Genomic DNA, 14752 nt, shown 5'->3' with positions numbered 1-14752 from the left:
AACAGGTCCAGCAGCACTGCAGGAAAAGGGTTCTGTGTTCATTCACCGCTTCATTCATTTTTTCTTTCAATCATACTCTAGCACAAGGTGGGCTACTGTCCCTTACAGACAAGCACGGCCACTGCCAAGCCCCTGAAAACCTCCTTTTTAAATGTAGAAAGGATCTCAGTGCAATTTCAATAATGCTATTTTCTGTCTGTAGATTTCACTGTAAGTGAAAAAAAATTCACTTACACATCTAAGGGCTATTTATAACATGTAAAAACCGCAATATTCACGTGGAAATACATAGCTGAAGGAAAGACTGAGGACTACTCACCTCTCCAATACTTTAAGAAAACCAATTTTGCACAATCAGACTATGATCAGGCCCAGTGTAATTTTAACTCATCGCTGCTGTCATCAACCCAGCGAAAATGGAAGAGGGAAAAAAAACCTAGAGGCAGCCATCTGGAAACACACCCAGTGTGCTGAGGGAATTCAGAAATGTAGCTCGGGGCTAAGCAGGGAGAGAAGTTGGATTGCGAGGCAGGCAGGGAAGAGCACAGCCCCGGCGGGGGCGCAGCACCGGGGCCATCTGCTCCTGCCTGCGTTTGTCACCGAAACGCGGCCAGCAGGGACCGCACCGAGCCAGGGCACACACAAAACACTCACTGCAGCTTTCACCTGCGATGGAAGCACCTTCCAGAGGGGAGTTCCCCACCCCATCTTCATTTATCAGTTTGTCGGCAGCACCTGAGGAGTCTCACGCTTAGGAACAGCACAAGGCAGCACCAAGGACAAGAACAGCTTCTGCCCCCAGACTAGTGACCACACCGAGCTCCTCTCACCTCCTCAGAGACATGGCAGGGACACAGGACTGACTGCTCAGCTCCCAACAGATTTCACAGCACGCTCAGACCACGAGGAATGCTGACTTTTATTAAAATGACAGATAAAACACTCACTTATCCCCAAATCCTGTAAGATTCTGAAGGCAAGACCTGTTAATCTGACTGATTTCTGTTATGGGGGCTGTGAACACCTGATGTTGCCCCTGACCAAAGCCTTTAAATCCCTTGTCAGGGCAGGAAAAATATCCCAAACAATTGCTCAGCTGATCCTGAGGTCCCTCAGGCTGAAAAAACCTCCTCTGCCTCCTTGGCGAGCCAGCATCAAACCTCTCTGCTCCTGAAGGAGGTGTTAGCCAAGATTTACTGCTTAAAAGCAAACTCCTGGTGCAGAGCTTGGGAAGGGCCTCGGAGCTCAAAACTGCAACACTTCTTCCTAAAAGCACTGTCAAATATTGAACTTTCATGGGGCAAGCTGAGGAAACAGCAGGAAGGGGAGGGAGAGCCCTCGGTGCAGCAGTGGGGGCAGTGGCCACAGCACCCCAACTCCAATCCAGAGGCCTCCAGCAGGCAGGAATGCCTTTCCCACAGTCACCAGTGGGAATCCCTGTTCCAGAGCAGGCGATTTTCCAAGCACAGCTATCAGATCCCTGAGTTTCCAAGCCCTCCTTAACCACTCAGACTCTTTCATTCCCACAGTCACACAGCAGATCACACAGCCCCAGTGCCTCTGTCCTCTAGGGACACCAAACTGCAGCTCCCTTCTTCCCACCCGTGGGGTCCCACTGATGTCATTCCAACAATCACACCGACAGATCCTTCTGAATGATAGCAGAGTTTATTTTAATATTTTGTACAGCCAGCATTGGTCTCCAGGAATAAGTTATAATCTTACATAAGTGAGTCCACCCAAACCCACCCTTAAGGAATGTTCAACTTTCAGCATTTCTGATTGCGAGGGAAATTATTTAGAAGGTAAGATGCAGTCTGAGGAATGGGAATCAATCTGAATTTGTGATTAAAACTCCTTGGAATTCTCAGGGTTTCCTTGTCTCTAACTGGATCACGGACAACCGCAGAGGTTGCATCTTTCAGGACTGCACTATACATTCATCCTGGGGACTACTTATTTTCCTAAACTGGGCAGGGTTTTGTTTCCTTTATCCCCAACTCTTTGCCCCACGGTTCTGCTCTGCAGACACTTCACAGTCCAGTACAATCAATGCCTGTAACAGATTTGTCTGGGAGGTACCTGCATGCCCATCCCACATCCTTTATTTGGCTGTTCTCAGCACCACCTAAAACACCTCCAACTGCTCACAGCACATTCTGTCTGATGCAGCAAGAGGAATAGACCTTGATTTGCCTTTCAGCAATGAACACACAAAACAAATAAATACTTTTAAATCCTTTAAATGGTAACAACTTATACATTTCCAGGGCAGAACCTTGTGATCTACCTGGCCAAAAGCACTCCAAGGCAAAGCCTCACTCACCTCCTTGAGGAACAGGGAGGGAGATAAGCAACAGTCCAAGAGGAATTCCTCTTTCTTCCATGCTCAGAGAATTGCCAGTGTCTGATACCAAGAAACTCACATTCTCTAACACAAAAAAAAAAAAAAAAAAGGTTTTTTGAGAGGTTGTATAAACATTTCCTTCTCCCTCTCTGAAAAGTGGCTCTGCAACAGCCCAAGCAGTCTGGGAGATGCCAACCAGCACCAAAGCAGAGTCACGAGCCAGCCACGAGGCTCACAGCCCCCCTGCCCTGCTAAAGGGCCCTCCTAGGGCTCCCTGCACACCTTCCAGCCTCACAGCAAAGTGGTTTCACCAGGAATTCCCTCCTCACTACACCTGGCAGCTTCCCAGCCTGCACAGGCCAGCGCACGGACACACCTGGGGGCTCTGGACATGGCTTTGAGAAAATCAGTAAAGAACACAAACACCGACTGTGATCCACAATTCCCATCCCAGGGCTGGTGAGAGTTCTACTGGGCCTGGGCAGGTGAATGTTGGGGTACTGGGGGATTGGATTCAGTTAAGACAGGTTCAGGCAAGCCTTAAAGCTTTCTACAGCCACTGAAGCTGAAAGGAAGGTCTGGCTGCAGAAGCCCAGTGCTCCTTCCCATTATGTTGAGACATCTCCCAGCAGTGATCAGCAGTGAGGGGATCTCCGGAGAGGTGGCGGTTCTGGCGTGGAGAGGAAGGCAAGCTCAGGGCTGTGCTCACCTTCCCTCCCCCAGGGGAGCGCAAGTTCTGGCCAAAGGAAACTCGTGGGGAAAGTTTTGTTTCCTACAGAGAACAAACCTGTCACTGAAGCCATGGCAACTTTTACAGGAAACAACCCAAAGCAGCACTGCACTCCACAAGAGCATCCCAAAACACATTACAACAGAACTGCACTGACATGAGGGCTCTACACCTGCCCCAGGTGTGTGTTCTGGTGCCAGGGAGGGGGGGGATTTTTTCCCTTGAAGAAATTCTGTCCCAGTTAGAATAAAGCAAACCCTTTCTTTGAACTGTTCTTTTCAACGTTTTCTTTTATATACAATCCTTAAAATACACTTAAAAATAGCTGCACACGTGTTGTATGGTTGTACCAGAGAAGGGCAGTTGCACAGACCGTGCCTCTCAGGACACTAAAAACTGTAAATACCCCCCACAGCCCCGCTCTGCTCCAGCCCCCACGCTGGCCCCAGGGAGGAAAGGAAGGAACAAGCAGGTTGGAAAATGGGAGTCTCTCACAAAACACGCCACTTACAAGTCCCAGGGTAATTTCCTCAAGCATTTTTGTATCGAGTCCTTTCTTAAATGTTTGAGGTCACACTGCCATTTTAGCAATAAAAACTGTTGCAACATGCAGGTGTCAGCTTCCCACTCAATCAACTGCAGCCCTGAGGATTTTTCTGGCCTGGTAGAAAGAGGAAATGTAACACAATTTCTGAAGTACCGCTGGTCCTCCGTTCCCAAACTCCACGCGGTTCCCTCGATGGCTCTTGGACACACACCCACACTTTTTTGATGTTTTTTCCTCTAATACACGTTTCCCTCTAACCAACATGCAGATTTCTCCTCCCAAACATCCACAGCTCGACGTCCCAACAAAAGAATCCACGTCATCCATCCAGAGGCTTTCCCAGGTAGACCAAAGTCACTTCTGTGTTACCATACACAGCAGACACTGCTGGATACAGGCAAACTTTTGGCAGTCCTCTGAAGGCAACTCCCAGGAACTCATAGCCCCTCTCAAATGCTAATGTTTTGTCTTCCATGTCCAGGATCACTCGAATCCTTTCACCTATCTGGAAACAGAGACAGGAGGGGGAGTAAAAATAACACACAGAAAGGGTCAGCATGTTCAGACGGAAACAAAAATAATGCAAAGTGTAACGCAGCAGAGAATTTTAAAGCAAGGCTGTCCTGCATCTCGTGACTGATTGCTCTTATGAGGGAAACTTCTCAATTTCACCACGATCCTGAGTACCTCTGAAGCAGCACAGCCTGCATCCACCACCTGTTCATGATAATAACCGTGAGCTTTCCCTTAGGAAGCTGTGAGAGCACTGAGAGCAGGCACTGTGTGCTTTGGAAATGCTGCAGAGCTTTGGAATCTTTGCAATTTGGGCTCCAAGTTCTCTGAACTCTGCGTTCAGCTCCTGCTACTGCTGAGCAGAACTGCTCTGTGAGGAGCATTTTTAAAGACAATGGAGTTAAGAAAGGCAAGTGCCACCTACAAAAAACTCCCAGAATAGACTAATATGCAGGTGCTGTCGCAGACAGAGGTGTTCCCTCACCAAGGTAAAGGAAATTTCAGTACAAAATGTAAAATTAAAACCCTAAAAAATATATACACACACACAAGTAGAACCAACACTGACCACAGCAGGAGCCTTGGATCCAGGCAGGCCCAGAGCTCCCTGCATTTATCTAGCACACGTTGTCTCAGACATCAATAAAACTTCCAGAGAACAGCCACAAGCACAGCAGGTATCACACAAACTCCTGACTCTTCTCCAGCCAGCCCCAGCAGTGGGAATTTCTTCCAGCCAACACTAACGCACACATGTGTTTCCTTTAAGCACGTTTTCTACAAGCAGATCACTGCACACGTCTTAATCAACAAAAAATACACCAAAGGATCACTGATTTGAAGTTTCACATCAAATTTAGGAATATCAGATACAAGGTACTACACAGATCTTCACCCACAAGTGAAATGTAAGCCAGTACAAAGCCACAGCACTGGGGTCGGACTGGATTATTTTCAAAGTCCCTTCTAACCCATTCTTACGAGATGGACAATTACAGTGATCCAGTTTAAATTGTAACACAAGCAAATCCAACAGTGAAAAGGGAGTTGTGTGAGCAGGCAGAATGACAGGACAAGCACTTCTGTAAGGACATGAAGGTGGGGCGGCCTCTGCTCTTTAACACCCTGAAGTTATCTGAACATCAGATTCCAGATAAGGGATGTCACCCATGGGAAGGCTGGCCAGTGAGCAAAGCAGCAGCAATCAGCACTGCTGCAGGTTTTTGCAGGAACTCTCACCTAAGCACTAACTTCAGCTCACCCTGCCACACAACAAAGGGGTACAAGCCCTCAGACACTCACCTTGCTGTGGGGCAAGTTGCTACTTCAGAAAGCTACAAGAGTCTTTTCAGGTTTTATTCCAAAAAGCACTACAATGTCTAAGCAGACACCCACAGTACAGGTTCCACACTCAGCGTTTGAGATAAAAGTGTGGAAACAACCCAGGGTCAGGTGCACTGAACACCAGACAGGTGTAGCCTGTGGAAGCACTAAATGAAGGGGGAAAAAGCTCCCAAAGGTGGAATCATTTGCCTTCTACAGGGAAGGCAAAGAGACCTTTGAGGGTCACTTAGGAGCGATCCAGCAGCCAGCCGAGACAGCGAGGGACAGCCAGCACCCCCCAGCCCAGGCCAAGCCCCCTCACCTGGTATTTGGGCGCGTTATTGCACTGGGGGAAGCTGCCGTTCACCTCCCCGTTATGCAGCAAGTTATTGTCCACCAGGTTCCAGCCCCAACTCTGGTCGTCGCTGCCCAGCAGGGCCACGTAGCCCTGGCACTGCATGGGGGCGCGCTTGGTGGCGATGCCGATGACAGCCACGGTGCCCAGCGGGCCCTCCCACCACACCTCCCAGGCGTGCCGGCCCTCGCTGAAGCCGATCTTGGTGCGCGCCCCGTCCGTGCTCTGCGCGATGGGGTTGCGGTGCAGCGTGAAGCCGTTCTTCTTGATGTACACGTTCCGCGAGCAGTCGTTGGTGCTGAAGGCGTGGTGGAAGGCACGGACCTGGGCGAGAGAAGGTGGGTGGGGGGGACGGACGGGGCTCGGAGCAGCCCGCTCTAGTGGGAGGCGTCTCTAACCATGGCAGATCCCTTCCAACCCAAACCATCGTGGCTCCAGGAGATAAAACCCTGTCATGTTTCCCAGCCTCCCGCCCCCTTGGTTTCCGATGGCGGGTGGGCCTGAGGGCCGTGGGGGGGTCCCCAAGCGCCGCGGGAGGCGGTGAAGGGGCCCGGCGGGGTGGGGGCGGCCCCGCGGCTCGGGGGTCCCGGCCTCACCTTGCCCTTGTAGGTGGGCACGTTGCAGAGGATGTCGGTGCGCAGGGCCTCCTCGGCCAGGCAGCGGGCGGCCAGGCTGCGCCACACCTCGCTGTTCTCGTCGCCGTGCAGGACGCGGTGCCACAGCTTGCAGACCAGCGCGCAGCTCCGCAGCTCCCGCAGCTCCAGGTACGAGAACACCAGCTCCAGCACTCGCCCCGGCAGCCGCCAGCCCGGCCCTCCCCACGACGCCGCGGCCGCCCCGGGGCCGGGCCCGGGGCCGGGCCCCGCCGCCATCGCCCCCCGCGCTGCCCTCGCCGCCCGCTGTGGCCGGGGCCGCCCGAGGCCTCACGGCGCGGGGGCGCGCAGCGCCGCCATCTCGGCCGCGGGCACCGCCCCGCGCGTGCGCGGCGGGCGCGGGGGGCCGGCGGGGGCGGGCGCGGCGGAGCCGAGCGGAGCCCGGGGGAGGCGAGGGGAGCGCGGCGGAGCTGAGGGAGCGGAGGTGAGACCCGGGGCCCCCGGGCCGCCCGAACCCCCCGGGACGGCCCCGGCAGAGCCGCGGGCCGGGCCGGGGCGCGGCCCCAGAGCCGGGCCTGCCGGGACGGGGGGCGGTCGGACCCAGCTGCTGCAGGGCCCGGGGGTTGGCAGGGAACGACTCACCTGGGGCTCCCGGGGAGCGGCGGCCGCGGATCTGCCCCGGCACGAGCTGCGGGGAAGCTATCGGCCCTCTCTGTAGTGTTATTCGATCGCCAAGACCGAAGTTCCTCTGATGGAATAAATGGGCTCTGGCTACTCTTTAGATCTGGGTCAACAAAAATCACATGGAAAACATAACATAGTTAAAAAGGAAAAAGAAAAGGGAGCAAAACCACCAGAAACAAGCCGTTTATTGCCCAATAGTTAAAGAAATGCACGGGTGTCAAGGCTGCGAAGCTGCTGCTGGGCTGTCACACAAACCCCGTGTGCCTCTCTCACAGGGTCCCACTCCCTCCAACACTTGTGTGCTGCCCTTTTTCGCCCTTGGCTTAATTTTGTGCTGATGTGCTTCCCGCAGCACTGCTGTGACACAGGCTGCCGTGCGCAGTCACACCAGGGGGAGGTGAGGTTGCCGAGCGCCATGGGTGTGCCCTGAGAGCCAATTAAGTATGTTGCAACCTGTTTTAAATGAGTAGTACTTCTTTTTAAAAGACACCTTGTATCACTTGGGTTGGGAAAGGCCGGTCAGCAGCGTGGCTGTGCCTGCTGTAGTTGCTGGTTTTGGGTACTGAGCTGCCCATTGTAACTGGACACTAGAGTTTCAGGTAGTTCGCAGGATGCTCTTACTGCCTGATAAGTTTCTGCTCTAACGAGACCAACAACCACCTCAGTTCAGGGCTCGTTCCTGTTTGTTCCAGGGCTGTTCCTGAGGCATGGCAGTCAAGTGGAGCGGTGGGCACTCGTGCCCCGTGCTGTGCCTGGCCGTGAGCGCGGAGGGGCTGGTGGCCTCCGGCGCGGAGCGGGGCGAGCTGGCGCTCTGGGATGGCGGCGGCTCGCCCGCGGCGCAGCTGCGGCTCCCGCAGGCGGAGGACGTGACCTCGGTGGTGTTCTCGGCCCGCCGCCCCGGCACGCTGTACACCGCCCACGGGGAAACCATCAGCGTGCTGGATGTCCGCGCCCTGCAGGAGCCCCTGCAGCGCTTCCACGTGAACGAGGAGGAGATCAACTCCCTCTCCCTGAACGACACCGACGGCTTCCTGGCGGCCGCGGATGACTCCGGGGCCATAAAGGTTGTGGACTTGGAAAGCAAGAAAGTCAGCCGGTCCTTGAGACACTCCAACATCTGCTCGTCTGTTGCCTTCCGACCCCAGCGGCCTCAAAGCCTGGTTTCCTGTGGACTGGACATGCAGGTGATTTGCATACACGTGCACGGTTGTTAATGAAGTGAAACTGTAATTACCCACGTGTGTAGTGAAGCACCCGCGGACTTTCACCGAGCATGAAGGTGTTCAGCCTGCAGTCACTGGAAAGCTCCCTCACTGAACTGAAGTAGTTTTGGCCCAAAAATCTCAGTGTTGGGGCTGTTTGTGCTATGTTCTTCTCAGCAGCTTCTGCCCCTGTTTTTATCTTTGTTAACATTTACAGTTAAAAAGTGAGTGAGGGGAAATCAGAGTACACTGCAAAGCTCACTCATGCCGTATTAGCTCTGTTGGACTGAGCAAAACCAGCAGCTCTCCCTAGGGATCAGCTGTGGCTGCTGAGGAGATGCAAAGGATGGTGAGGAAAAGGCATGGTGCTTGAGGCAGGCAGGTAGAGCAGCATCTTTCCAAGTGGAGCACATCCCTGTGAGGACAAATGATTTGGATAATTTATCCTTTGTTCTGTTAGCATCTTGGAAGCACGAAATGTTCTTTGCCTTCTAAACTTTTCTATCCTCATCAAGAGGAAACTTTGTCCTTTGAATTCTGAGAAGAACCATGCTGGGAATTAAGTCCAGAGTTGGCCCCCCAGAACAGGTATTTTTAGTAATTTCTTTCCAGTGGTTGAGGTCTCACCACATTCCTGGTTTAGCCTGATATGAAAACTGTCACTTCTCAAAGGTTTCTGTGGTTCCAGCGGTGTCAGGGTGAAGTTTGTGCAACAGCGTTGAGCAGTTTCACCCTGTGTTTCTGAAACCAAACTACATCTCACAGCCGTTAGAACAAATACCTGCTGATATTTAGTATAAACTGTATTTTTCTGTGTTAAAGCCATGATGATAGATCCTGTCTGGGAGGAGTAAACACTCAGTCCCTCAGCTGGCTTAATTCTGGTCCCTAAAAATGCAGATACACAAGCTTGTGGCTGGAAGCTTTTTATCAGAATTGTAAACATTTATGTACAAGTAGGTACAAGCGAGCTGATTATTTGTTGTGACTTTTTAGTATTACTTTCATTTATTGTAGCTCAGCAAGTTGGTTTTTAGGTGAAAGTCGGTATCCCAAAACAGGATTTCAGTAGTGTTTTTGTAGAGTGAAAAGAGCATCATTCTGCATTGAGGCTGCATTTAAGATACATCATTTCCCAAAGGGGAGCTTAGCTGCAGAATGCTGAAGCCCTGTGCTGCACCATGCCTTTGGGCACGTTATGATACATGTTCGGGGCTTGTCAAACCCTTGGGGAAGCTGAGGCTGATGAGAATGGAAATTTAGGCTGCTGAAGTTCTTTCAGGAGCTCCGATGGAGCAGGGAAAGTGCCATGAGGACAGAAAATACTTAGTTTGCAGAAAACCTGTCAGCAGTTGATGGATTCGATTCATCAGGCTGTTGTAGTGCTGCCTTGATGAAAACAGGAATATTTTCTGTAAGCATTGCCCAGCCCCTCTGATTTACAGTAAATCAAAGTTGTGGAAGTGGTTTTAGTGCAGCAGCAACAGCGGTCACTGAAACAGGAAAGTGGCAGGAAATTCATTTCAGATGTTTTTATATGATTTGGATTCCAGAAATGCAGAGCCAGGCTCTTTTGTGAACTAAATTTAAATACTCCTGTACTTTTTATTGGTGATTACCACTGAAGGAATACTTTTATTAATAACAAATTGAAGCTTAACTTTATGAAGCAAACAGTACACCAGTGCTGCATTAGACTGACTTGTGCTTTTCGATTTTGAGAATGCTTAGTGTCAATTCAGATCCTACAAAAGTCTTGAGAGCATTATTTTTAATTGGCTCAGTATAAATCTGTAGTGCTTGAACTGCTATACAAGAGACACAGGATTCTTCACTGGGGGCTTGGAGGTGGGGTGGCATTGGACAAGGAAGTCTAAAAGCATGAGCTGCCCCATGTCAGCAGGTAAAGCATGCCCTACTCCATAGCATAAACCAGATCTACTCACTGGATATAAAAATAAATACAAATATGCCTATTTAAAAACATCAACTGCTGTTTTCCCTTTGCTCTCCCATTTTTCAGACACATTTGTGGAAGTGACAATTTTAGGTCAAGTAACAGAGACAGAAATGCAGAATGGTAATGATCTCTATTCACTGCTGGCATTTCCGTGTCCCTCCTTCTCAATAATTGATGTGCAGTACATCATGATTACTACTGCTGAGATGAATGCAAAAGCTTTTAGAGCAGTGTTTGTGTCTCCTTCGTGGTCTAAAGGTCTGAGTCACTGACTGCAGAGTATGGTGGTGGGGCTTTGGGGTTTGGAAGGCAGGCCAGAAAGATTTGCTCCATTTATTAGGGCGAGTTTAACCACTCCTCACCACATGCTTCACACGTCTTGGAGTCATGCACAGCCTTTGCTCTGCTAGGGCAAGAAGTGCGGTTGTTATTGTACTATTAAAGCTCTGATTTGAAGTAAAACACACAAATTATTGACTCATCCTGTTATGTTTTTTCCCAGGTGATGCTGTGGAACCTGCAGAAAGCTCGTCCCTTGTGGACTGTGAACCTGCAGGAGTGTGACACGGAGGAAGAGAGCTCCCGGTCAGGCGGGCAGTTCTTCAACCCTCCGCTCGTGCACTCCCTGTCTGTCGCCTCCTGCGGCAACGTCTTCAGCTGCGGGGCTCAGGACGGTAAAGTGAGAATATTCCGAGTCACCGGCGCCAGGTTTGAGCGTGAGCTGGAGTTCCAGGCTCACAGCCTGGGCGTCTCGCAGGTGCTCTTCATGCCAGAGGTGTACTGGTTGTTGTCGGGAGGAAACGACGGGAAAGTCTTGCTGTGGGATGTCAGCAGCAACGTTGGGAAGCAGCAGAAAAGTCCAGCAAAATCTCTGCACAGGAAGAAGGCCCAAGCAGCTGCTTCCAGCAGAAAAGATGGGAAGCTCAACAAAGTGGCCTCAAATGAACAGGCTGGAGTTGTGCCAAAGCTCAGCATTGAGCACGGAGAGAAGGTGAACTGGCTCTCGTACGCAGAGATCAAAGGCTCCAGGAGAGTGCTGGTTGCTGACCAGACCAGCTCTGTATCAGCCTATCCGTTGTCAGAACCTTAAGGCACTCAGGTGTTTACAGAAGTCTGGGGGACAAAACCACTTCTCAGAACCATCACTGTCACATCTAGTGACAGTGAACTGGACAGGGAACCCCTCTGGGAAGGGATTTGCTGTGCACTCGCGGTGTCCCTGGCCTCAGGCTGGGTCTTTGTGGCTGTTACGTTCACAGCCACTGTCTCTTGCAGGGTTGGCAGTTTGCTGCTTGAATTTAAGTGAAACGGGTCTCTATATTTAGGGGTAACATTAGTACATGGCTAAGCTGACGTAATTAAGGCTGGAGGAGAAAATTAGTGCTAAGGAGACACCACAATGGTAAGCGAGGCTGCTGAACATAGCAGGGCTGTCACTGGCTCAGCTCTGTGTGGTTTGGGCTGTTGCAGTGCTCTGTGTGACTTCTCCCATGAAGCTGTGTCCCAGTTGGCTTAAACTGCTCATGGTGGTATCTGGTTTTCATCACTCTGTCAGCAGCTGTGTAGACAAGAGATGCATCAATTAACGAGTAATCAAATGGGTTTCCCTGTGGTTGCCAACTGATTTTTTTCACTGGAGCAGGCGAACTGTTACACCTGTTTGCTGGGTCAGCTGTCAGTTAGTTGTGTATCCCAGGGAATAAGAGCTATTACACTTGTCTTAATAAATGCTTTCACCCTCACTGTTCCCTTGTCCTTGGACTCACTCGAATAGTGCCAGACTCACACAAAATTGTGTCAAAATGTGTCTTGTACCCCATCACAGGGGGAATACGAAGGGCCAAAGGCATGGCTTCTCCTTACCCAAATACTTCCTGTCTTCCCAAAACTTTGAAACACAATAAGCAGAACTTGGCTTGCAAGAAGCTTCCCTTTGTTTGCACACTGAAGGTAGGAAGACCTAAGTGGAAATGCTGCAGCTCTGGACATATTCAGTTCATGCTGGATTTCCCATGCGGTGGGCAAATAATTTTAAAAAAAGGGGTTTTTTTCTGGGCTGTCCTTATGCTGTCACAGAACTGTGACAGGGTAATTCCTAGTCCTGGCTGAGGACCTGCTGCACGGGTGGGGGGTTTGTGCTGCAGTGTTTCACCAGCTGGGCTGTTACAACACCCATATCATGGAAAAATTTCCAGCTCTGTCTTTTATATACCCATCTCCAGAAAATCATTATCTGGTTGTGCTTCCTCTCTCCATCCTTTACGGGAAAGATTCCAGCTGTCTTGGCTTTCCTCAAAGCAGCTCCCTGCAACCAAACACAACTCATTCTCATCCAAATCAAATTTTGCCTTCATATCTTTTTAATTAAAAAAAAAAAAAAAGGAAGGCAATCTGCTTGTACAGCCTTTCCCAGCAGGAAACTTTGGCCCAAGACATGATCTGGTGGGCACAATAGCAAATGGAAGCCAAAACATGGCAAAAAAAAGAAAATAAGAAAGGTGTAGCTGGTCCCTTTTGTGTTACCTGTGAATTAGTTCATCTGTGAAGACACAGGATCAGTGGGGCAGAGGAAGGGGTTGGTCAGGCTGTGTGGTTCAGTGTGTGATATGTCCATGAACGTGTGTTGGTGCATCCATGACCTATATTTGGATATACAGGCTATAAAAAGCCTCGGAACAAACAACCTCCTGCAGGACTCAGATCCCCTGTCCCTGCTGTTGCTGCTGGCTAGAGGAGAGAGGAGCGAGCCCACTGCAGCTTTTACTTCTTCTCTTGGTGCTCTCCAGGAGGATGGCAAAAACCAGCATCTCCCTGCGCTCCCTGAACGAGACACTGAACAGGTCCTGCAGGGTGCATGAGGGACGGGAGGGCACGGAGGGCTGGGGACACCACAGGACACCCTGTGAGCACAGCAAACCTTGCCTCCTTGGAAACTTCTGTGGGCAACAGACAAGTTTCCCTGTGTGTATACCCTGTATATACTCAGTGTATTCCCCTGTATATACCCTGTGTATATACCCTAGGAGCTCATGAACAGCCTTGATCTCTCCTTCACTCACTGTGGAGGAAAGAGGGACGGAGCCATCAGCTCCACGGTGCTGTTCATTCCCTAGCTGCCATCCTGGCTGTTTGCTGCAGGATTTGGGCATCCCCCATGGCCTGCAGCTGCGTGAAGTGTCAGCAGGCAATGAGGGCACTCGGTCTGTTCAGCCTGGAGGAGACTGAGGGAGACCTCACTGAGGTTTACAACTTCCTCCTGAGGGGGGAGGAGGGACAGGCACTGACCTCTGTGGTGCCCGGTGACAGGACCTGAGGGGATGACCTTAAGCTGTGTCAGGGGACGTTTGGGTTGGATATTAGAAAGAGGTTGTTCCCCCAGAGGGTGGTTGGGCACTGAACAGGCACCCCAGGGAATGTCACAGCCCCAAAGCTGCCACAGCTCAAGAAGCATTTGGACAGTACTCTCAGGCACAGGGTGGCATTGCTGAGGGGGGCCAAGAGTGCAGGGCCAGGAGCTGGATCCTTGTGGATCCCTTCCAACTCAGTGTATTCTGTGACTGTATGAAATTTGGGCTTGCTGTTCTAATTAGAGATTTGAGGTGAACTTCTGATTTTCAGACCATGCCTCAGAATCTGAAGGGTTCAAAGATAAGGAATAAATTATCATGAGCAAAAAAAAACCCACCCAAGAATGGGTCTTTCTTATAAGTTTAAGGAAAGCAAATCACCGTCACTGGGGAATTGGGACATAGGTGACACTGATTCACCTTCCATTTCCAAAGCTTGCACTTGGCAGAGGAACATGACCAACAGGTTCACGACTTTTTCAGGACTTCCTGAAAAATAATCCGGCCTCAGCTGCCCCTGCTGGCACCAGTCCATGCTTGGCTGTGCAGCAGTGGGCACGACTGGAGATGGCTCAGAGCAGATATAAAGATATGAGCATGGATCTTCAGGAAAAAGAGTCAAAGGGTCTGAAATTCTCAGCAGTTAGAAGGATACTGTCCCTACTCTGTGGATTTTCACATCTGGATTTTCATGAGCATAGTGAGGCCCTGGCACAGGTTCCCAGAGAAGCTGTGGCTGCCCCATCCCTGGCAGTGTCCAAGGCCAGGCTGGACAGGGCTTGGAGCAGCCTGGGATAGTGGGAGGTGTCCCTGCCCATGGGAGGGGATGGAATGAGATAGGCTTTAAGGTCCTTCCAACCCCAACCATTCTGGGATTCTGATATGCTACATTTAAAGGCGAACTATGCAGTGTTGAGACATTTTAAAGTCAAATCAGGTGTTATACGTACAACTGTGGTTTACCTGCAGTCAAAAGGATCCATATCAAGGGTATCGCAGCATGCAGTATTTCTGCTTAGGAAATGAATGATTATGTGTTGACAGACAGACAGACAGCTGACAGACTTGGAAAGAAACTGCTCCTCTTGTGGAAATACTGCTTATACTGTTGGTTCACCCACAGCCTTTATGACTCTGATTAACACGATGGT

At 50.7% G+C, this 14752-nt stretch overlaps 2 protein-coding genes across 2 annotated transcripts; one reads left to right on the top strand and one right to left on the bottom strand.

Moving 5' to 3' along the window:
* Positions 1-1646: 1646 nt before the first annotated feature.
* FBXO45 (F-box protein 45) lies at positions 1647-6790 on the bottom strand. Its single transcript, XM_063408741.1, has 3 exons — positions 6412-6790; positions 5783-6139; positions 1647-4129 (listed from the first exon to the last, which is right to left on the bottom strand). The coding sequence occupies exons 1-3, from the start codon at positions 6685-6687 to the stop codon at positions 3944-3946; spliced, it is 819 nt and encodes a 272-aa protein (XP_063264811.1). The 5' UTR covers positions 6688-6790; the 3' UTR covers positions 1647-3943.
* WDR53 (WD repeat domain 53) lies at positions 6768-11996 on the top strand. The gene is made up of 3 exons (XM_063408740.1): positions 6768-6892; positions 7785-8276; positions 10757-11996. Exons 2-3 carry the CDS (start codon positions 7800-7802, stop codon positions 11342-11344), a joined length of 1065 nt encoding a protein of 354 aa, XP_063264810.1. The 5' UTR covers positions 6768-6892; positions 7785-7799; the 3' UTR covers positions 11345-11996.
* Positions 11997-14752: the final 2756 nt, after the last annotated feature.

Source organism: Prinia subflava, chromosome 11, assembly GCF_021018805.1.
Source record: "Prinia subflava isolate CZ2003 ecotype Zambia chromosome 11, Cam_Psub_1.2, whole genome shotgun sequence".
In the NCBI taxonomy this organism is placed as follows: domain Eukaryota; kingdom Metazoa; phylum Chordata; class Aves; order Passeriformes; family Cisticolidae; genus Prinia; species Prinia subflava.
This window is presented reverse-complemented; position numbering and strand designations above follow the sequence as displayed.

Coding starts and splice junctions, on each gene's coding strand:
- WDR53 (XM_063408740.1), top strand. CDS start 7,800: ATGGCAGTCAAGTGGAGCGGTGGGCACTCGTGCCCCGTGCTGTGCCTG. Junction 8,277..10,756: donor CCTGTGGACTGGACATGCAG/GTGATTTGCATA, acceptor GTTTTTTCCCAG/GTGATGCTGTGGAACCTGCA.
- FBXO45 (XM_063408741.1), bottom strand. CDS start 6,687: ATGGCGGCGGGGCCCGGCCCCGGGCCCGGCCCCGGGGCGGCCGCGGCG. Junction 6,140..6,411: donor TGCCCACCTACAAGGGCAAG/GTGAGGCCGGGA, acceptor TCTCTCGCCCAG/GTCCGTGCCTTCCACCACGC. Junction 4,130..5,782: donor ATAACGCGCCCAAATACCAG/GTGAGGGGGCTT, acceptor CTCTGTTTCCAG/ATAGGTGAAAGGATTCGAGT.